The sequence below is a fragment of the Tyto alba genome, unplaced genomic scaffold (genome assembly GCF_018691265.1).
Source record: "Tyto alba isolate M040663 unplaced genomic scaffold, T.alba_DEE_v4.0 Super-Scaffold_8, whole genome shotgun sequence".
Lineage (NCBI taxonomy): Eukaryota > Metazoa > Chordata > Aves > Strigiformes > Tytonidae > Tyto > Tyto alba.
Window position 1 is genome coordinate 18333519 of NW_024881329.1, and position 24158 is coordinate 18357676.

At 39.1% G+C, this 24158-nt stretch overlaps 1 protein-coding gene across 1 annotated transcript; it reads right to left on the reverse strand.

Moving 5' to 3' along the window:
• Positions 1-23930, reverse strand: FBXO3 (F-box protein 3). Its single transcript, XM_042784939.1, has 11 exons — positions 23785-23930; positions 20452-20541; positions 17138-17301; positions 14486-14600; positions 11715-11919; positions 10066-10111; positions 7698-7782; positions 6755-6877; positions 5597-5712; positions 5015-5205; positions 1-3359 (listed from the first exon to the last, which is right to left on the reverse strand). The coding sequence occupies exons 1-11, from the start codon at positions 23889-23891 to the stop codon at positions 3234-3236; spliced, it is 1368 nt and encodes a 455-aa protein (XP_042640873.1). The 5' UTR covers positions 23892-23930; the 3' UTR covers positions 1-3233.
• Positions 23931-24158: the final 228 nt, after the last annotated feature.

Here is a 24158-nt window from a genome sequence, read left to right on the forward strand (position 1 = left end):
TTTTTCTTACCACAGCACCATTGCAAATTTATTCATTAAACCTGAAGAAAACCCTAAACCACCCAGATTCTACATCAGAGTCTGTTGGTGTGTTACAGTAGCCAAGATGATTATCAGTCAGCTCAGCATACGATCTTATAAATGTCTTTAAGATTTTACCTCTTTAAGTCATAAATAAAAGCAAAAGGATGTAAGATGCATATGTGCTATTGCATGCAACTTATTCAATGAAAATCCATGCAATTAAGACTTGATATTAAAAAAATATCCTTAATTTATTAATTCATTTAGAAAATTTTGCAATGAGTAACTGGGAGCAAGGAACTTAACTTCAGCCATAGCTGAACATTTACCTGTTTTCACTTCTTGAAATCTGAGGAACTGGGAGCAGTTCCTCCTAGAGAGGATACAGTTATCTGTATCTTCACAGATAAATGGTACTTCCAACTTCTTCACATAGTTGATAAGAAATTACTTTAAACAATGATGGGGGAAAGAAAAAACACAGTACTGGAATAACTATTACAGCAATGATTTCCTCCCCCCCACTGAGTAGCACACCACTTGTTTTTCTTTCATGTGATGCAGGCACAGCAAGGAACTGGTAGCCAAAGGTTCTCTCCATTACAACAGCCAGTCAGCAAAAGCCCACAAAAGCTGCTGAAGGAATCCTACAGCGCAATTAAAGAGACTGTCGGTGTAGGCCTTTTTCACTGATAAAAAAAGGACTAGATTAATTACATCTCCGCATGAGGTGTGCTAGGTTTTTAACCAGATGCTGAATTCATAGGTGTTCAACAAGGTTTCCTTGACAGAAATCCTAACCAAACATCCCTATCAGTCAGGATCTGAGCCAGAAGAAGCTGACAGAACTTCAGGTTGAACCTGAAGGACCACGGCCAAAGGGAAGGACATTATATATATATATATTTTATATATATATATAAATGTTATAACCTGCAGATTGGAACCACCCCAGGAGGCATTTAGCTGTTGGGTGCGCCACAGTGGCAGGTACCAGTACAACCTGCCCAACACCCCTGCGCTGAATCAGCGTGAGCTCTGGTGACACTCTGGCTTCCGAGAGGGATCCCAACAGTCAATTCTCCCCTGCTTTCTCAGTGAAGATTTTCACAGCACAGCAGTGCTGGCAAACATAACTGACTCCTTGTTTTCTTCAATAGCCTTGGCTGCTTCACTTTCCATAAGCATCTCGCATAAACTTCAGTTTTGGGTGGGGTGAGAACCACTGGCGTAAGCCCTGCTTCAGATGCACATAATGAAGAGTTAGGACGCTTGCAGCAACACTGCATCTGGTAGCTTTGGGCAATGTGCCACGGGCTAAGATAGCTGCCTGAAGCAACAGCATAACCTTTTTCCTGTTACAAACACACAGAGGTTTAGTGCAACAACGGCAACACACCATTCCCCCTGCCTCTTGACCTTCTCACTGTGTTCACACGTGGTTCGCAGGAGTCCTGTGACCACGGGCTGTGCTTAGATCAGAGGCCTCAACCCCTCACAGCCCAGTGCTCAGGAGCTGACAAAAATAGCACTGTCCTCGAGCTTGGCTTCTTCTACACACAACCAAGGGAGAACCATGGCCTGCCAAGAGTAAAATCACCAAGAGTTGGGAGTGTTTCTATTGAGCCTTACAACCTTCAGCTGGTATCACTTAACTAGAATATACAGCTCCTGGTGAAGCACCAAACAGGCCTCCAACCAAGAGTTATCTCTCCTTAAAAACACAAAACAGGATTACAGCAGTGAAGAAAAAGCATTACACCACAAACATCACATTCTTCCCTCACAGTTAACACTGAGGAATTCTAAAAAGGCAATGTTTTCAAACCACTCCAGCAGTTCACACTGCTCTTCAGACTTCTGTGAGGGACAACACAAAGCTTTTTGCTTCTCTTTTGTAGGGGTCATACTCAGTATTTGTTTTTTCTACCCTGTACCACTGTGGAAGATCCAAATGCTACGTGGCACTACAGAAAGATGAGCACATGGAGACTCTAATACTATGACTTGTAAAAAAAAAAAAAAAAAACAACACACCAAACCAAAAAACACTCTTTCTGTATGAGCAGTAACTCATCAGTAACAAACATTCTGTTGAAACCACAATACACTGGTTTTCTTCTGAGGAGCTACTAATTCTGGACATCCAAAAGAAGAACTGACTGCAGCGATGCTGGTCACATAATTATTGCTCAAGTCTTGGCAAGAAGAGTCCCATGTAGCATTTCAGAGCAAAGGAGGCAGTTAAGTTGTTTATTAATGACAACGGAAACAAAATCAAAGTGATAAAGCAGATAGTTCTTTAAATATAAAGTTGCCAGTCATCTAGTGTTCTGTCAGGCTCTTTTTTTTTTTTTTTTCTTTTTTTATTCAGGCGTAGTTACAAAAAATCCATAGAGGATTCAGGAGAAGATGATACTTCAACATAAATTTGTTCAAAGTCTGAACAGCAAACATCATATAAAGAAAAAAACCTCAAAAACTATTTACAGATTCATACTTTGTAGTCATTGAGAAATTTCTTGGTTACTGAGTAGTAGATTATGCATATGCACTACATTCCAAAAGGCATTATCCAATCAGAGTTACTTAGCATAAAATTAAGCTGAAAGACAGATTGTCCAAAAATAAGGCCAGTTTCATTCCTAAGTTATGCATCTGACAACCAGAATTTTCTGGTACTTGTATGTTAATAAAAAAAAAAGAGCATAAGAGCACCTGATCTCACCCAATTGGGATACGCAGACCAAATCGCAAGTTTTATTCTTAGCAGGAGTTATCAAGAGTAGAAACTCAGGAGAAAGGACACCAGTATACACTTTTTCACCACCTTGCCTATTGCTAATTTTAAATGCTTGTATAAAAACAAATCCCCACACCATATTCGCAATATGATCATAAATAGGCAATAGTTTAAAAATGTAAGATATGATTACCTCGGACTATCAAGCTGTTTCGCACTTCAGAAAAAAGTGAACAAAGCCCAAACACCTTTCTCTTCCTCTCCCTCCCCCACACCAAGCCCCACCCCACTTCCAAACCAGAAAAAAGTTATATTCTGATGAATATTAGAACTGGCACCAACATTCATGCTAGTTGCCCTGATGTGCAGCAAAAAGTTAATTTACAATAGTCAGAAATATTCTTATGCACTAGCCCCAAGGAGTTCAGCTTCTGAAAAGAGTATTTTGTTTTGAAAAAAAATCTCATCAGGTATGACGTGGGCAGCGTCCAGAAGGTGCAGGAATGTCCAATACTCTACGTCGATCTTCATATTCATCAGTGTCTGTGGAATCTTCATCTTCATCCACTGCATATTCATTATGATTTGTTTCCTAATACAAAACACATCCATATTTAATGAAAATCTGCTATTCCAGCTAGCTGTAAGAAATCACTACCAATTACCTAGAAACATTTGAAGTCTGTATTATCACATCAACTAGCTGAAGCAGACATTGTACCCTATTGTCTTAAAACCAGCTCCTTACAATTACAAGGTTTAATCATTTCGCCAAACCACTTAACCTTTAACTCAGTAAATATCCATTAGCCTTCACTATTTCATATCTACAACTAAGTAAAGCCACAATTCAGTATCTCAGCTGTACTCGTTTTCTTGGCAGCTTTTGTCTTTTAGTAAAAGTAGTTTAAAACAAAGGGTCATTACTACCTTTAAAAACAGAGGTAGAGCAAAAGAGAAAAGCAAATATTTCTACAGTCAACTGTATGGAAGGTTACAACTCCCATAAATGTGAGCAAGAGTTAAGAGATGCCATTTTCTGTTAGGAGCATGACATCTGCTGGCACTTTCTGTTAGAGCTATTGGTAACAAGTGTCTCAAATCCCTGGAAAAACATGAGAAAGTGTGCAAGTAGATGTCAACACCTGAGGAAAGACTCGGTGCTTGGACAAAAACTTTCATGTTCTATGCGAATCAGTCACTAAATAAAGGCTATGCTAGTGATAAAATAAACTAAGCATTCTTCTCTAAACGTGCCAAAGACAGGAGTTATATAGTTAACCTGAAATGTCAGAACTAAAACTACATTATAATTAAGCGCAAGCTAAAACTGATTTGTGAAGTCATTAAGTAACTTTATGACATGCACTTTCAGTGAGAACTAACAAACACTGTACAAACTGCTATCATTTTAAAATTGTCATTAACTGAAACTTTTCTTGTTGAATAAAGTAGATAGGCTATTATGGCTAAAACTGACAAGTGTGGTCATACCAAGGCGGAATATTTAAAAGAACTATAAAATCCAAACAGCTAATGCCCTGCTATGTTTCTAGGTACAAATTAAGAACTCTGAAATATGCCCTGAACAGACATATATATGCACACACATTTCTGTGCATCCCAAGGGACAGTTGTGTTCAGACACAGGACAACAGAATGGTCACATTCTACCTCTGTCGAGAACCCACAGGGCCCCAGATCTCTCTGACACAACCAGGTTGGACCTTGACACCAGACAGAGGTGAGGACTTGAGGAGGAAGACCTGCAGCCACATATGGTGGGTGTCCTCTGAAAGCTAGGGCTGAGGGTCTTGAGTTGACCTGAGCATTACATGTCAAAGCAATGAGGATACAGGGCTTCACCCATTTACAAACTGACTGCAAAGATTATCACAGTTGCTAGAATCAGGCTTAATTGGTGTGTGCTTTGTATGGAGCTTTCAATATCAATACTGTTCAGTACTGTAATGCTTGCACCAGAAGCATTTTCTTATTGATAAACATTCCAGAAGCTAAAAAGAATTCATATAGACTGAGTGATACTTTTAGATTTCTTCTTTTGAGAAATTGTTCTGAAAGAAAGAGTGACTTTCAAGAAAAGAACCAAAACTGAAAAGTGACATGACATGGAAGTTTAAAGTCCTATTAAAATTAATCCAAGCTCTCAGAAAACAGGAGGTCAGGAAAAAACAAAACAAAACACAAAACCCCAAACAAGATAAGCACAACTGCATCTTCACTTACCATTCGTGCTGTAGACACCTTGAATGTTGGACACACCATATGAAATCTGGGGATTGTGACGTTAAAGAATTTGTCCTTGTAGTAGAGGCAATGGAAGGTGTAATACCCCTCCATATATCCAGATGTTGTGGAAAACGTAGTACAGCTGGTATATTCATAGACTCTCCCTGGACTGATAATTGGAAACTCCCCTGTTGGTAAAATATTAGATTGCAGTAGTAAAGACTGAAGTAGAATTACAATTTAGCTGTTTGCTAAAGCACTTGCACTCCACAACATAATCAGGCAGATCATTTTATATTCCAGTGGATGTATAAATGATTCTCATCAACTACTGGTGTTAAAAAACTGTCTGAAGAACGCTGAACTATCAAGATATTCAGACATCCCTTGCAAAACAACTTTAAAGACAAATTAGATGGATACACATCCCTTTCTATCAAGCAACAAAATAATTTTGATACAAACCATTAAACTACTACCCTCTGTCACCATGAGGAATGGCTAACAACATAACTTTCATAACACATATATTAAATACAAGCAACACTTTTGAGTTTGTAAAGATAATCTTTTACCTACCAACTACTCCAGGACCCTGAACTTCTTCTACATCACCTTTGGCATTTGTTATTCTCCAGTATCGACTGTCCAGCTGACAAGCCTTCTCAGGAAGAGCATCTTTGGACATTTCAATTCTAGAAGCCAAACAGCATACTTCATGATTATGTAACTACTTTCATACATTAAGAAATGCTTTAGTGTTCTTCAGATCTTTCTTGAAATAGACTGGGCAAATGTCCTGGTTTCAGCTGGGACAGATTTTTTTTTTGTTTGTTTCCCTTCTTAGTAGCTAGAGTAGTGCTGTGTTTTGGATTCAGTATGGGATTTGATATGAAAAGAATGTGCTAAAACTGATTTTTAAACTGATTTTTGTGGCTGCTAAGAAATCAAAGACTTCAACCTCCCATGTCCTGGTAGTGCACAGGTACGCAAGAAGCTGGGAGGGAACAGAGCCAGAGCAACGGACCCAAACTGGCCAAGGGAATATTCCGTATCTTGTACCTTCACGCTCAGTGTATAGAGGAGAGTGGATTGGGAAGCTCACTCTGCCTTGTGGGATTGTGGTTTCAGGATTCTCTCTTCTCTGGGATTACCAGCCAGGAACAGGCTGGACATCGGTCAGTGGGTGGTGAGCAATCACAGTATGCATGATTTGTTTGTATTTTTCATTACTACTATTATAATTATGTTTTTATTTTATTTCAGTTATTAAACTGTTTTTATCTCAACCTACAAGTCTCCTTATCTTTACTTCTCCAATTCCCTGGGGTGGGGGAGGGTGAGCGAGCAGCTGTGTGGTGTTTGGCTGCCGGCTGGGTTTAAACCACAACAGCCAGAAAACCCACTAAGGTAAAGTATACTGAACCAGTTGTCAGGCTCCAGCTCCCTGCCTCTGCTTCACTGTCTGTTGATAATTATCCCTTTCTAAATCACAAGAGCTACTTCTTTCCCCCACCCACCACTGTGCTTTACTAGTTACCAACCTGACTGGTACTTTGCATACCTGACTAGGGTAATGATCTAGATTTTTTTTATTAGAAAGTACAGCATGTTGTGCACATTCTATTCATTTTAGAACGTTTTTGAATGCTGTGCATAAATCTGCAATAACCGATGCTTTAAACACTACACAGGTTTTTCCTGTGTTAAAAGAGTTAATTCAGTTGTTATTTTTACCTGATTCTGTAAGTGAAGAAATAATGCGGTGGATGGACAGAACTGAGTTCAGGTAGAAAAGATGTGGACACAGAAACAGTAATATCTCCCGTGGTAGCAACGCATTCTTTATCATGCACATACCTACAGAAAAGAGAACATTTAACCCTGCAAATAGCTCTTTACACTCCATACAGAAAACTGAACATGTAAAGTGATTAGCTAATTACTAATAAGAACACTGCAGTGCTAGGTTAAAAGTAATTCTTAGCTTTTCATTGGGCAGTTAAATAAAGGATGTACGTGTGCAGTGTCTTTATGATGTATACTTCCCCATCACCTAAGCTCCTAGAGCTGTGGATCTTTTTGTACTTCCATTAATGCTTGTATTAAGCTAGGTGTATAATTTGATCCAAAGTCAGTGAAGACACACTTGTTTAATAAGGATGTGTCATTATGCTATTTAAAGAACAAAAACTAGAAATTCCTAGAGCAAATTAATTTACAGATCAGGACCTTGGTTCTAGAGCATCCCAGTTTGGCAGAATTAAGGTTCTTTCTTATAAGAAATTAAAAGTGCATGGAGATGCAAACACGAGAACAAGTCCTGTTTATTTTAGAGACGACTTCACTGTAACAATTGTTATTTTAGTAACTCAGAAGAGTCCTGCAGCAGCAGCACACTCATGGCAAGCAGAATAAATATGCTGTTAGATAAACTTCACATCAGTTACAATGCAAAATTCTGGTTCCATTAATGCAAAGTTACAAACTCTGAAGCTTCTAGTAGGAAAAAAAAAAAGTTTCTTTAAGCATTCCATTTTACAACTTTATCTTCATGTGCTTTCTCCTCTCTCCACCAGCAGCTTTTGTATCAAATACCCGTAACTACTTGGAAAGAGGTCAGCATTCTAAAAGGAGCATCAAAACCTTACAATGAGGTTATAAATCCCAGTCACAATACCTGAAAATCTGGTCTCTGATGATAGGATAACCACCAGTTACAACTTTGTTTACATAGGATGTAAACCATTCCAAGTAAGATGTACCTAGATGCCAAAGAAGAACAGTATTCATAAGGACAGGCAAATTTACCACTCAGCACATTATAATAAATACTTCAAGGAAACAGTTTAAAGCTTTGAATATTTTTATAATAAACTCTCAGACTTACTTAGGTGAATCAGTCAATATTCCAGTCCATTCTACAACAAAGATCATTTGGAGAAACCAACCAAGAACTAAGAGTTAAGGCTGCTTACTCCAGAAATGCCACAGCAAACAAAGAATCTCTTAGTTACGTATTTCACTTTATAATCACAGTCTTCAAATGCTGGTGTCTCTCATCAACTGGTTTCCTGCTCATGACTGTCCTGCTGTGACTGGGAAAGAAGACAGGTATAACGGCCTATACTACTGATATAGCTATTTCCAGGTGTTCTACCTACAAGAGGCATGCAAGCCTGCTGGTGGATTTATGGACTTAGTTTTGATATCCAGGTTTCCATATGAATAGAGTTTCTAGGAAACATGCTAGCAAGTTGCAGAATTTCCCTCTCCTTAAAACCAGGGATAAGTCATAGACATACTTCACACTCCTGCTACAGACCCAGAAGACTAAGGCTGCATGTCATTCTGAAGAACCAGGTATTTTTATACACTTACAGCTATTTTCTGAGAACAGCTTTTGATACACCTACAGCCATTATTTAGGAACAGCTTGATTTCTAAGTAGACAGTCAAGCTGTCACATTTAACTCTCAAAGAAGAGAGTTTCATACAAGACATACTGGCTCTCCTTAAAATAATTTCTCAGCCATAAATCTTCCAAGCATTGCCATATAGAGTTCAATAGAAAAGTAGAGAGTTCTTCGACTGTTTGTCAATATTACACATATAAAACTGGATTTACGCTGATACTAAGAAAACATGATACTCACTTTCACTGACAGGTTATCAAGTACTACCACTCCTGTTAGATTAAGCTTACTTACTGCTTCTTCCTTAGAGCACGAGCTTCATGTACTGTCCTTTGATCTTTTGGAAGTCTAAGGAACTCCAAGTTTATTATCCTCCTCTGTACCACTAATCCACAAAATGCAAGCCTTGCATAAAGTAACTCCGAATGGAGAAAGTGGACCAATTTACCCTGCTACCTTCCAAATGACAAGATAAATACTATATATTAAGCTTCCCCTCCACCCTGTGACAATCCAAGATCAACCCTTTCAGCCAAATGGAATACATTTAATATGATGTCAGATCACCTCACCATTGACTCAATTCCATAAAATCAGCAATAGCAATCTTGAGCAGCAATACCAATTCACCTCAGAATAGCTTTCAAGTATTACATCATCCTCCAGTGGAGAGAAACAAGTAACCAAACTCTTGAGCTTTTGCTATATCTTTCCTATGATTGTTCTAAAACACACATGCATTCTATAGTAAGATCTTTATAAAACAGATGACAGTTGACTACTTCATATTGAAACCTGTTCATACAATCAATCAGTACATAGAAAAGTTTCCTAAAATTAGTGTGGCTAAGAGTGTGACTACCTTCAACCCAAATCAGCAATGGTATAGCATTGCATAACATGGTTTTTCAATGTAATATATCTTAAGAAATGTGCAAGGCTAAACTTTAATACTAATTTTGGTGCCATTTATTATTACACATCTGTTTTCCCACTCAGTGAAAGGAATTCAGTTATAGCCACAATTACCATATTCCACTAGTTAACAAAAAGAACTAATCAAAACACTATTTCAGCCAACGTAGGTGTCAGACAGATGATCACAACAGATCACTAGATAACCATACAGTTATGCAGTTTTCCCCTTCCCTCCTTTAACCTCTGAACAAAGGAAATCAGGCAAACAGTCCAAAAAGGTTTTCCTCTGCAGCTATGTTGACAGTTAATTAGATTTCATTAAGGGATGCAAAATATTTTCAACTTCTAACTTGGTTGCAAAAACTACTGGGGGAAAAAAAAAAAAAAAAAAAAAAATCATCTTTCTGTCCACTTCATTGTTGCATTTAATAACTGCTTACATCAACCCCATGATGGCTAACTTAAAGGTTTTGCTCATCTTGTTAGACAGGTTAGTACACTGAATGATTTATATGCAAGACACACAGACGGACAAACTTTAATAGAGACAACTTGAATCTCATTTCAAGTAACCGCTGATGTTTTAAAGTAGGTTAGAGTCATACAAGTAGCACAGAAAATTTGGAACGCTTGCTTTGTTCAGGTCATACTAACATGCATTTTCCAAACAGTGCAATTAAAACATTTCACAGAATATTTTATCTAAAGTGTTACCTGTAATGAACATATCAATAGCAGATGGATTGCGAGCCATTTGGTCCTAGAAGGGAAAAAGTTGATGGATATATTAGGAGAGCATTAGACTTTCAAAGTTCAAATTCAACACCTGATATATAACATAGGGAACACTTTCCCTATATTCATTAAGCCAAAATTCTGTCAGCTTAATACATCATTATACTCCCAGTCAGATAATCAAACATATAAAACATACACGTCTGTCCCTGTGAGTACTCACATGATCACTGAATATACAGCTTAAAAATTCCACTAAGGCTAATGCATATAAAATCAGATTTAATGCATCATTCAAGAAACAAGGTCCCCAAAAATATTGCCTTAGAACAGAAACACAAGACAGGTCAGGTTGGAAGAAACCTCTGGAGATGATCCGTCTAATCCCTCTCCCTGAGGCAGGGTTAACTGCAGCCCCTTGCTCAGGATCATGTCCAGTTGGGTTTTTACTCACTCTAAGAACAAAGACTACACAACCTCTCCAGGTAACCTGGCTCCAGTGTTCAACCACACTCATAGCAAAAACATTTTTCTGCATGTCCAAATCAAGTTTCCTGTGTTTCAATTTGTGCCAGTTGCCTCTTCTGTCATTGGGCAGGCACATTGAAAAGATTCTAGCTCTGACTTCTTTATGCCCTGCTATCAGATATTTATAAACACTGATACCATTCCCTTAAGCTTTCTCTTCTCCAGGCTAAACAATTCCAGTTCCTGTGTTACTATTCTCTTCTGAAACAAGGACTGTCCACAGGTGAACCAAAATAGAAGCACGTAACCTTCCATGTTCCAAAGCATTATCCAAAAGGTTTAAATACTAGGCATAATACAAAGGGGGATCTCATAACATCCTTCAAGTGATCCATTATCAAGGCATTCCCTAGAAATCTCATTGCTACATGCTTTGAAAACAGCCAGGAACTCCACAGCAGGATGAAGATCACAATCTTTTTTACAAAAAAAAACACCCTTTACTCACCCCGCTTTCTTTTGGGTGGGGTAGGGGGCATGGGTAAGGAGAGAGGGGGCCAAAATCTTCTTAGGTATAATATCCTTAAGCTTCACTAGTGACAATATGTCTATCTTAAAATACTACAGCTATAACAATTATGAAAAATACTCAAATAATTATGTTCTACAAAGGAGCTGTTCAAGAGCAATTTGTTCTTTCACTGGAGAGTAAGTTTTGCTTACAAACCAGAGGGTATCATTCATTGCTTTAAATTTACATTTAACATATCTAAGGGAGGAGTTATATACAAATACTAATCTTCCATAATGGAGAAGCTCTTCTTCCTTACAGAAACAGAGACAAGAGTATGTACCTGCCATAGTGTTAACAAATTAAATTGATACCCTCCAATAAGGACGAATGTTGTCCACCATCATGAACCTATAGAAACTGCTACAGCCATTAACATTTTAATGTACATTTCTTTCACTTATTAACCATTCCACTTACGGGCTTTGATGAAAAACAGATGGCAACTGAGGGACAAGTAAAAAACAAGTATGATCTCTTACTATTCACTTTCTGCTATGTCATATATTTCTGATGTCTAGGAACATGCAAAGGGACACCATCAATCATTAGAAAAGTACATTCAAAAGTATAAACATATCTTCCTTACTGGACATTGATAGAAGATCTCATATTTATTTCGTCCCTCCACACTCTCCAGGGCCATGTATTGACTCAGGCCGGTATGAATGCAAAAGGTAAGAGGAAGGCATTGCTTCAGACCTAGCCTCTGCTGAAAGCCTCCAGCCGCTGTGTCGATATCCAACAAGTCTTCAGAGCGGTAGTGGTTCGATAGTGCCATGCTTCCCATCAAACTTAACAGACAATAACAAAAAAAATGAAAGAAAAACAGAAGATACCCACTCACAAGGCAAAGATAGCTTTAACGCTTTCCTGTGCATTGATTCTATCAATGCCCTAGATGCAGACTTAGATTTAGTCTAATATCTAGGTGCTGAACAAGGTTACTAGTTTGCAACATCAACCTTCACAAAGGGAGGCTTGATGGCTCCAAGATAAACACTTCCTTGTACGTTTTGTGCATTCCAAACCACCATTTTTAACTGTGCTGGTGATTCCTGTCATGTCTGCAACTACTTCAAAGCCGCCATTCACAGCCAACACATCCTTCTATAGCAGCATAATAGAGTAATAACCAGTGCACCGTACCTCAAGATCTGTGCAAGTTCATTTCAATACTATCAAAGCATCCATTATTTTTCAATTAGAAAACCAAGCCACTATAGTAACAGTCATTGATCCAAACTACATTGAGCAAGGTGCTCTGTTTTGGAAAAAAGATTGAGAAGTAAACAAGCAAAATAACCATTGAATCAGAGAGATTATCTCAATTAAACAGACATACAAGGAAAGAATGAGACAATATTCACCAGCATGACACAGCATGACCATCAACTGCCATTTTTTCCTCTAGCTTTTTGTAAGCATCACACTAAGGACGAGATCTTTCATTTGTTTGTTTTTGACATTAAGGAAGTGATGTTGAAGACATTAAAAGGAGCCTCTCTACACATAAGAAAAAAATATATGTTTGGAAAAAAGTAGTACTAGTCTGAAACGTGTAACAGATCAGGAATGGAGATGAGCATCAGAAGCTAAAGTTAAGGTTGATATGAATGTTGGGCTAGATGAAAGCTAGGGTGAAAATCAAAAAAAAAGCAACCTACGCTCAATGTAATAAAGGGTCAGACAACGGAAGAATGATAAAAAGGGGTAACATCATCATATTTATCTATTACAAGGGCACACAATACAGCAGTGTACTTGGCAATAAGAGTACACAAACCTGTAATGTACACCTCCTCCCTGCCCATACTCCCTTCTAATTTGCCTTTCACTGATATTCTCAGATGTGAACTCTTGCAGCTGCTAAGCTTTTACTGGTGTTATGAAAGCAATGACTCAGGCACAAGCTGCCACACGTAAGCATGATATAAGCTGCTCCCATCTTGGGCAACAGGTTCCATTCCTCTTTTTCCTTAAGCAGTCTTGCCTGGAATTAGCATGTTCTACAGTTTAAAAAGCAATGTTAACATCCAAACACAGAAACCTGAATCCCCTCCATTTCTGATGTAACATGCCAACAGCTTTCTGCATAGACTTCCCCTGCCTATGCCTAATCTTTCCAATATTATTCTCCTACAAGAAAGCAAGCCTGTCCCCAACAGCAAGACCACACCTTCCACTCAGTGTGGCAGCTTTTCTTGCTCCAGGGTCCCACCCATCAGACCTAACTAGTCCCCCAGTCAGTGCTTTACCAACACAGTTTGTCAACCTGTAAGGCTCAGGCCATTGCTTTGAGGGCACAGGGCTGGACCACAGCCCACAGAGAGTTGTACAAGCTGAAAGGCGTGCCCAAGGGTGTATGTCTGCTCCCACAGCCCTTCCACAGGCACATCACCACACTAGAGGCTTTGTGGGAGTGAAAAAGTAGTAGGAAAAGCAGGAAGCACACAACCTGCAGAGCTCCATATTAAGTCTATAGAACTAGGGCATCTATCTCCTGTCTAAAAAAGTCTCTCCTGGAAACAAAACAGAACTGGAACTCATCCTTATGGTTACATAAAACTGTTTCCCATAACCCTCCTGCACACAGAACACTAGAATTGGAGAAAGCTGCACCTTCTTTACTGTGTGGTAAAGGTTTTGGTAGAGTAACGTGAACGCATTGCCCTTCTCCAGACACTGCAGTGATTTGCCAGAGCTTTCCATCTTTTGCTAACGTTTGCAGCGCTTCAAGTGCTGACCTGCTAACTTTTTCTATAGCTGGAAGATAGGAAACTATATTTGGCCATCTGTCTTCTAACCTTAATGTAAAGGGAGTTTTCATTTGCTGAAACTACATAAAACTGTAAAATTTAGTGAGAAAACTTAATGTGCAGAACTGACATTTTGATTCTACTTAAAATGACTAGCTGGTTTGAAAGTTATTCCCTAAACATTTTAAAGAAAAGTGTTATTAAATAACGAAGCCTGAAGAATGCAACAGGCTAATTTCCTTATGTAATACAAAACAAAACTCCAAGGGAGCAACTTGTAGTGGTATTATTAAAAGTCTAACAGTTGGAAGTTTTTTGGTTTTTAGTAATAACTAAAAGGGAGTTCTCACTACAAAAAAGGACTGAAGTGTAAGAGTAATTTGAGTTAATTAGAAATCTACGTTGTGTTTTCAATTACTTCTGAGTCTAGAAGATAGCCAATTCTAGAAGTTTCACTTCAAGGGGTCACTCAGTTACAATATATTTAAATGCTTTATTTACCATTTACCCTGTTCAGTAGACATTTTACCTTTTTAATAAACAAACTATCCAAGAAATACAAAAGGAATTAATAACTTAGTATATAATTTTTGCTCCTTACCCAGGAACAACTAGCTTCTGTCCATTATGAATACGAAACGAACATCGGTAGTCATCAGGGAGTTTGCAACCTATTTGTGCTTCCACAGCATCTAGATCTTCCTCCCGCACGCTCTCTGTGTACAAAAAGAAACAGAGTATTAAGTGGCAGTTTTGGAGGGGGGAAATCAAGAACTTCTGCTCCTACAAAACTCTCAAATTTAATGCTGCTTCACTACTCAGCCCCATAGTGCCCAGTATGCTGTTCCTGACAAAGGTGAATATTAGAATTTGTGTTAAGACCTCTCCTTTAAATTTTTATTTCACATCATTTAATCAGAGCTGCATGGCTATAAATAAGGCATAAACTAGCTACGCTCTAGACATAACAGCATGTTTTCAACTGTCAAAAAGAATTTTAAATAGTCCCAGAAACATCAGCATTACGGATTCTTCTTTTGTATTATCACAAAAGGAATATATACTTCAAAGTATTTTGCCACTTATAATTCAGAGGAAGTGAACTAACAGACATCCAAAAGCAAGATAAAGTCAGTTCAACTTTGGGATGCAGCTGTCTACTAGCACAGTCTCAAGAATCTTCCATTACATTAAATTCACGCTAGTGGCCAGAATCGCTAGAAATCAAGTATTTAAAATAGAAAGCATGGAATTTGTAAGTGCCTTAATCAAACGAACATGTACTGAAGTCAGTATTTGGTGACTTTATTGTATACTAGGTGGCACAGAATGAATACTACAGAAATTTGAAAGGAAGATGATTATATTAACTGATTACTTAATATAGCACCAATCTCCATTCAACAAAATCTCAACAGGATTGACTTACGCAGAAAATATTTATCCAGTGAAATGAACCTCTTCCCCACAATACTGTGATCAGCTGACTAAGTCCCAGTTAAAACTTTTAGGCAATACTGATTTTACACTTTCATCGTTCTAAGGGTCGCTTCTTTCAGTTTCCAGGCCACTCAGTAACAAAGAAATGTTGGCTGCAGCCACCATTTACCCAGAATTCAAAGCAATGTGTTGTAACAGGGGGATTTTCATATCATCAACAGAAGAGTGTGGGGAGTAACCACTCTTACACCTCCGCACACACATCAGGGGGTTTCCACACCCTCACTTCTAGCAAAGATCAACTGGGTGGCCTGTGTGGTCTGTTCCAATCAAAGCTTTGAGTGATTTTTTTTTTTTTAAAACCCTTTTCATATTCATTATCCATTTCATTTATATGGCATAATTTAACAATTAATTGAAACAAGATTCTGTACAAATGGTATTTAAAAAGTGTGAATAATGGAGGAGCTCCTGATCAAACCTGTCATCACTATGTAAGTGTGGAAATTGCTACTTTTAAATTTATTTTTGTCTTTTTACAGACAAAGAGAGGCTTCATTGCACCAAATTTCTTGGGAAGATTTTGATTTTTTTTTGTGTTAAAATCTGTTCAACACCACCACGGATACTTCCCATTTTATTAATAAATACTTTTATTAATAAATATTTCATTAATAATATTTGACTGACAATTCAGTCATTCTGTATACCCGAGTGAAGTCTGTTTTTGATAGAACAGCATGAAAGTTACAGAAATCAAGTCATGGGTATCTACAAAAAGTACTGTGGCCAGTATTACACAAGGGTTCAGGTTACATATAACCCTTCCGGCCTTCACTCAGAAATAACAAAACAAAAATTGTTTTCTTTAAAAAAAAAGTAAGTATTAAATTCTAACAATGATCTGTTATTCACAAATACTTAGCAAAAGTTAAGAATCTGGCACTATCCAGCAAGCCAAGAAACAGGTAAGATTTACGTAGGAAGAGATCATTTATCTACACATTTCTCTTAATTTCACAGATCATGTTAAATCAAACATGTTGGTCTAACAGTCAATTTCATACAGAAGACTGAAGTGCAGTTGAAAATGTAGATGCTATTTTGTCCTGTACCAGAAAAGACCAAACTTGCAGTGTTTCCAGTGTTCTGGTTCATAAATCTTACCCAACAAGGCATACAGCAAGTACTAAAACAAATTTAATTTGAAAAAAAGAATCTTGAAAGAAAAAAAGGTAAGGATCCTTGTTCAGCCACTAATTTACCTTCATTAGAGGAATACAGTACAACATACAGAAGAGGAAAAAAACGCTACACATTTCCTTTGTGTTTATTTTAGTTGAAAATGTCTGTTTTCATGTGAAAGTGTTTTAATTAGGTCTTAAGAAAATCTCAAAGAAAATCACACCAGCAGGTCCCAGGTCCTTGAAGTAATGGGATTATTAAACCAAACAATAATAATAAACGAAGAAAAAAAGTCAGTCATAGCAACCAAAGATAAAAGCAGTAAAAATGTGTTTGTTTGATGATTATCCAGATATATTGACAACAGACTGATCACTAGAAAAAAATAATCTTGATTTCTTCTCTGAAAAGAAATCTTCAGAGAATCTATGGATCACTAGTAACTGGTGAAGGACTATGCATGTGGTCTGATTTACTTATTTACTGGAGGGGAAGGGAAATCACATCTATTTGACTTTCAGGACTCTGGTAACAGAGGCACATACCCAGGATGAAAGCAGTATTAAACTTAGTAACAGACAACGTCACATCAGTCAACTTGCCAGAGAAAGCAGGTATTACACTATACCTTTCAAAGAACCAATCATCCGAGGACACCACTGTCCTAAGTATTTCTCTAGGTCATCCCAGGCTTTTTTCAATGCAGCATAGTATCGAATGTATCTTCCCAGGTCAGAGTAGGTACTGATGAAGATGGCCTTCCAGCTCTGATTTCGTTGACATTTTTCCTCTCTAAGTGGAAATTAAGAAAATAAGTTTAAATACCAGCCTAAAAAGCTTGACTCCTAAACCCACTAAATTAATATTTATTATTTGGCAGAAACAGTATGAATAACATTAAGCCAGGAACACTTTGAGCCATGTGAAGCTACACAAACTCAATTAATTCCAGCATCCATTCAACAGCAACTTGGGAAAAAATTAGAAAACATTTGGGGTACCTAGTGTCAGGGGAAAATTTAGAAACAGTATTCCTTTAAACAGAGTGCTGTCTATTACTACATCTTAGAACTGGTAAGTAGCTAATTCACATCACATTTCACACATACAGAAAGAAGGCTTTCAAAAAAAAAAAAAACCAACAAAAAAAGCAAAACCATAACACATTTATTTGGTCTACTGCATTAGTCACAAACTCCTTTATTTACCCAGTAAGGAGGATTAAAGAGCAAACCAGAAAATTAAACGAGAACTGTGTGAGCTGATCTGGAAAGTCAGTTTCTTAAGGAATTGACTGCATATTGTTCTCCTCACAAGCACAACATGAGGCTATGGGAAGACAGGCTGCCAAAAAAGTGCTGACTAACATCTGACAAAGCATGTTTGCCTCCAAGTCGTAGCAGCCCTTGCATATTTGTATGAGGATATATTCCAACTCCTCAAACTCCAGTCAGCATCCTGAATCTAAAAGACTCAGTACAGCTTCCTATGCCTAAATGAAAATGTAACAATTGAGAAGTCTTTAGATCACCTTTAAGGTCTCTCTAGCTCTAAAAAGGAGAGAAGAACCTCACTTCTTCAAGAAGAGTTCAGGTGAAACAAGTAGATTAATTTGGGAAGTTAGATAAACTGATGTCAAATCAAAGAGATAAGGGAAAAAAAAAAAGGCAACCAAAGTGAATTATGTCTCAGCAGGTGACAGAAGTTTCAGCATATTTTCACCACCCAAATGTTTTATGTAGAAATTATCTACAGCATTCATTACTCAGTTTTTTCTTGGCTATGGAGAAGCCAGCATCTCGGAGAACAACCCAGAGCCAGTTCTCCTTAGCAAAGCCCTGTAACCTCTCTCACCTTCCCCGACACACACGCCAAGTTCCTCTTCTAAAGCACCAGCTACTCAGTTTGAATTTCACATTTCCTTACCTTCTTTTCCCAACTCCCATCAGATTTTCCTTTCTAGTTTGGATTCTAGTAAGAATATCACTTAAGAATTTTATGCAAAGAATCTCAAGGCCAAATTTTACAAGTTGTGTTATATCTTCATAAGCTGCATGTACAGTATGTTTATCTTTGTGGATCCAACCCTGCTTGCTGTTAATTTTTAATAGTTGTATGATATAATGTAGATTACAAACTACATGTTTGGAAATGATATGGAACTGATCACTGAAGTCATAAGTAGTTAGTACTCACAATTTACAATCTCAAAAGATAGATAACTAGAAAACAGGACAGAAAAAGGGGTTAAGCAGCAACAAAACTGGTTGCTAATTCACCTTGGTCAACTCCACAAGACTTCTCAGCTTGAGAAAAGCATGCTTTTTTGGTAAAGATGGGGACTGATACATTTATTGTTAGCTTCCACTTAACAGACATCCTGAGTTCAGTGCAAGCAAGCAAGACAGAAAGTTAGCTTTCTGAAAAAACACAGCACCTCAAAAACCATGTATGTAAAACTTTCCACACAGTCCAACATGACTTCTCTGGGAAAATAAGGGAGAAAATCTCCCCAGGAAGCATTTTCAAACACATGAAAAACAAGCAGGTGATCAGGAGCAGTCAGCATAGATTTACAAAGGGGAAATGATGCTTGACCTTGTAGCCTCCTACAATGAGGTAACTTACTTGATGGACAAGGAGAACAACAGATGTTGTTTACCTTGAATTTAGTGGAGCCTTCAACACCACCTCTGTTAGTATCATCACATAGAACCTGACAAAGTACAGGTTTGGTAAGAAGATAGTGAGGTGGACTGAAAATTATCTGAAGGACCAGGCCCAAAAGGTGACCAGTTGGAGGAAAGTCATTTGTGCTGCACCCCTGGGCTCTGTACTGCGGCCAATATGGTTTAGTACCTCCATTAATGACCTGGATGATGGGACAGTACATGCTCAGAAAGTTTGCAGATGCTACAAAACTGTGAGAAGTGGTTGATACAGCAGATGGTTGTGTAGCCATCCAGAGAAAGCAGAAAAGAATCTTCTGTTCAACAAGGTGAAATGTGAAGTTCTGTACCTGGAGGGGAATAACCCTGGACACCAGCAGACACTGGGGGCAGACCAGCTGAGAAGAACCTGGGGATCTTCATAAACACCAAGCTGGGCATGAGCCAGCAATACACCCTTGCAGCAAACAAGGCCAACAGTATCCTAGGCCACACTTGGAAAACCATTGCTAGCAGGTCAAGGGATGTGATCCTTCCTGTCTGGTCAGCACTGGTGAAGCCACATCTGGAGTACTGTGACCAGTTCTAGGCTCCCCACTACAAGAAAGATATGGGTGTACTGGAACAAGTCCAGTGCAGGGCCTCAAAGATGATTATGGGACTGGAGCATCTTTCACATGAGGAAAGACTGAGAAAGCTGAAACTCTTCTGTCTAGAGAAGACTCAGGGGTATCTCATCAATATGTACAATTACCTGATGGGAAAGAATAAAGGGGGAACCAGACTCTTTTCAGCAGTGCCCACTGACAGGACACTGGACAGTCCTGGACAACCTGCTACACATGACCCTGTGTGAGCACGGGAGCTGGACTAGAAGTTGGAAGGGACCTTTTGAGATCCTCAACTATTCTGTGATTCCAGCCATGGCTACCCTTGACACAACCATCTAATTGTATCCTTCATAATTACAGTACTCAGAATATTGCTTTCCTCCATAGAACATCTGGTATCTGACAAGGTGAAGCTGCAGCTTCTCCTTCAGCCTAGGCATTATCAGGGCACCTCTTCTCTACATTTCCAAAAAACTTAACACTTGTACATTCATGAAGCTTTTTTAGGAAATTAACATTTCTGATACCTCTAACTTTTCACTGGTTTGAAACTGGTGAATACCAATTCAATCTTAGAGTTATTAGAACATTGACATAAAGAGACAGCAAATAACATAAGCCGTATTTTAATAGGAAAAAAGTCTTAAAACAACCACACTTACTCTGAAATAAGCCAGTATTTCTTGCAGTGTCTTTTCCACAATGGATCATGGCTTGATAGCTGATTTAATCTTCGACTTAAATAGCAGCAACTATAAACATAAAATAATTACATTTGATTGCAAAAGTGTAGAAAAATAAACAGGGATAAATACTGACCAGGATATTACACACTGCTTTCTCATGATATAAATGCAGAGTTTGAAAGTTAGTTAGCTGTCCTTTTTAGAGTTGTGCTTACAATGGTTAAAAGACTTAATTACAGCTGTATAAGTTATGAACTACTTTTCCATATACTTCAAGAACTGTCAGCAATTAAGTAATTTTGTAAAGCAGGTCATCATGTAGCCCTATGCCATTGTAAACATTGTCTGAAAGATTTCAGCATGACTCCACTCCACCAGCTGTAAGCATTCCAGTAGCACAGGCTAATTATTATAATTGAAATTGTTTTCTTATCTGGATTGTCTGTCTCTACCTTTTCCACTGTTTCCGTACTGCTGAAAACTCAATAAGATACAGAAACTACACAGTTTAAGTATTGGAAAGTTACTTTCCACTTTAAGCTGTTTTTTATTTAAACTTCACGATCAGAAAGACAGACACAAGAAAAATACAAAGGATGACACACCTGAAAATAAGTACTCCAAGCTCACTCTAATGAAGACCATACATAAGCTCTTGCCATTGCATTACAGGTAACCTTGATACTTCAAGAAGTTAAAAGAACCATATCCTGCACTATACAGGACTATTGCAAATGCAGTATTAAAAAACCCTGTAGGATATAGGTCTAAAACTGACCACAGAAGTCATTTAAGTTGATCCTGGCCTGATGCAAGGAGATAGCAAAAGCTAACCTATATTCCTGATGTCTAATTCACTCACTTTTTAAAAGCAGTGATGGAGGTGCTGTCAAATACAATCTGTTCCCATATTTACTTTTGCAGTTATAAAGCCTTTCTGGAATGTACATCTGGTATTGACAAGACATTTCAGTGTATTTATATGAATAAGTATGTGCAGTAAAGCATCAGCAACATGCAGAGCAGTAATACGGGGAATGACTGTGTTATTCAATGATTCACAGAATTTAAAAGAATTTATTGACTCACTCAAACCTGAAACCAAACAATAAACCCCTTATCTTCTGTGTTTGAGTTGAATTATCAGTTACGCTTTAATGAAACTCCCCAAAAGATACCACCAATTTAGATGTGGTAACATCATTTCCTCTGGTAGCTTGTTCTAACAGTTAATATGTGTGTTTGAATGGCTGTGGTTAACATCTAAATACCCCAAATGAGGTTAGCAAGCTTAAGCTTCTAATTACTTTTTTTTTTTTTTTTTGCTTTTTAGGTTTTTTTCAGTGCAATTCAGAAATTGGTAAGTAAGACTGATCAACAGTGTAGATGGACATAGTTACATACTGAAATAAAGATGCCTCTTGATCACATCTTTGATAAGTAAAATCAGTCTAAGTCCAAGGCTGGTAAAAACATCTTGCACTGAAACTACAGAATCCAATCTTTTTTTTTTTTCTCCCCAATATCCATTGTAAGCTGTTTAAACTAGAAATGTATTATTATTTCAAAAGCAACCCCAACAAAGTGATTCTCCCATATAACCTGCCATTACTCTCCCCACCCTACAACAACACAAAGACATAAACACATTCACTTCAAACCTTGACATGTGGCCATGCAAGAACTTAATTCCTGACACAGGGATTTTTTTTAATTATTTTTTTCTGATGGGGCTGCAACAGAAATACCCCAAAGTCAAAGTCCTTGCAGAAATCTATTATATTGGTATTTATCAACAAAGCCTGTAATTTTTGGTAGGAAAGCCATCATCATGGCATCAGAGAAACACGTGGCTTCAAAGATGCAACTAAAGCCATTCTCATTAATTACATAAATATTTGGTCACCTGTCAGCTTTTCCATTATTTAAGGGCTACCACCCTTAAATAACTAACTAACTAACCCTTAAATAGCTAACTAACCTGGGGAATATTAGGGAAACTGTAATGTTTGCAATGGTCAGAGTATATACATGTCACTAAAACAAATGTAAGCAAACTAGAGATTTCTTCAATTAACATTTTGAGAATTACAGCCAATTATGCAAAACTGACATTACTGACCTTATTTATAAGAAACCTACACAGTATTTGGTTATCCTTGCGCAGCAAAATCCATCTCATTTTGTCAAATATATAGCAAAAACAGGTAGCGCTTTTACTACACCATTAGCAACTACTACTAAATCATCCATACTGTACTTGTAACAATTGTTATCATTTTTGCTTACACTTAATCTCTTTTTTGCTGCTATTGTAACAGAATTCTCCCTGATATCTTCAGCCTTCTTGACTAATATTCATGAGGGCAAAAAAACCAAACAAACCCCATTTTGATAATACTCAGTTATATTCATACATATTCCTCCCTCTTTGACTAAACACTGTGATTTCAATCACTGCCAGTGCTTGTAGCCCATTGGTAAGGTGTTAGCTAAAAACATACTCTCATTTTCACTGTATGACTAATAACTCTTCAGCCACCTAGTAAAGCGTCCAAGAGGAGCTCACAGCTTTTATTCGTGTTTGTCCACCTCAAAAGTCATCCTATTTCGTTTGGTTTTCCTCAAACAACAGCTCGTTCAGACAACTGAATATATCTGCTGGCAACAAGACCGCCCTTTGTTTGCCCATAGAAACACAACAGTTTCAGAGAAGTATTGACTTCACAAATACAGCTATTGGTTGATCTCTAAAAATTGGAAACAAGAACAATGTATAATGGGGGAGAGAAAGCCAGAGAATATTTCTTTTTGCTTAAAAAAAAAAAAAAAAAAAAAAAAAAAAAGCAACCCCCCCCTAAGAACGCCACTGTTTCTGGAAGGGAACGGCGCTTTAGATGTCCCCGACACTGCAGCTCCTCCAGAACAAGCCAAACGCTTTTCCTACACGGCGGCGAGCGCCCCGGGAGCGCCCTGCCCGCTGTGCGGGTACCAGCCCGCTCCCCCCGAGCCTGCTCGCTAGCACAGCCAACCCCGCACCAAAAAGTTGGGTGACCCCGAGCAGCCGGCAGCTCCCGGAGCGGCAGGCTGACTCCCCCCCACCTCCCACGGGCTTCACCCGCCGGCTCTTCCCGCTCCCCGCTCACCCCAGCAACCGGCCCCGGCTTCCCCGGCAGCGCTCGCCGGGCCCTCCCGCCCCGCCGGCCCCCTCAGCCCCGCTCCGCCCCGCGGCCCGGCGCTGCCTCCCCCCAACCCCGCTCCGAGGCTGGGCTCGGCCCTCCCCTCCCACAGCGCAGCCCCGACCCGTACCTCATCAGATCCCGGTAGTCGAGGAAGCTGAGGATGAGCAGCAGCGGGTCGGTGGGGAGCAGCTCCAGACTGATCGCTGGCGGATCCATGTCCAGGGGCGCCGCCATCTTGCGAGGCGGCCCACGGCTCCGCCCCTCGCGCCGCTCCGTTGTCAGCCGCTGGGGAGGGGCGGGGCGGGGCGGCCGCAGCGCCCCCTACCGGGCGCCAGCCGCACGTCTCCTGCCGCCCTCGCGCGTCCCCGTCAGCGCGGAGCGGACCGCGCGGTCCTGCGCGCAGCCCCCGCGGAAGTCCCGCCAGCAGCGGCGAGGCCGCGGCGGGTGTCCGCCTGCAACTCCGCGCCCCCTCCCCTCCCCCCCCAGTGCCATCTAGGCCGT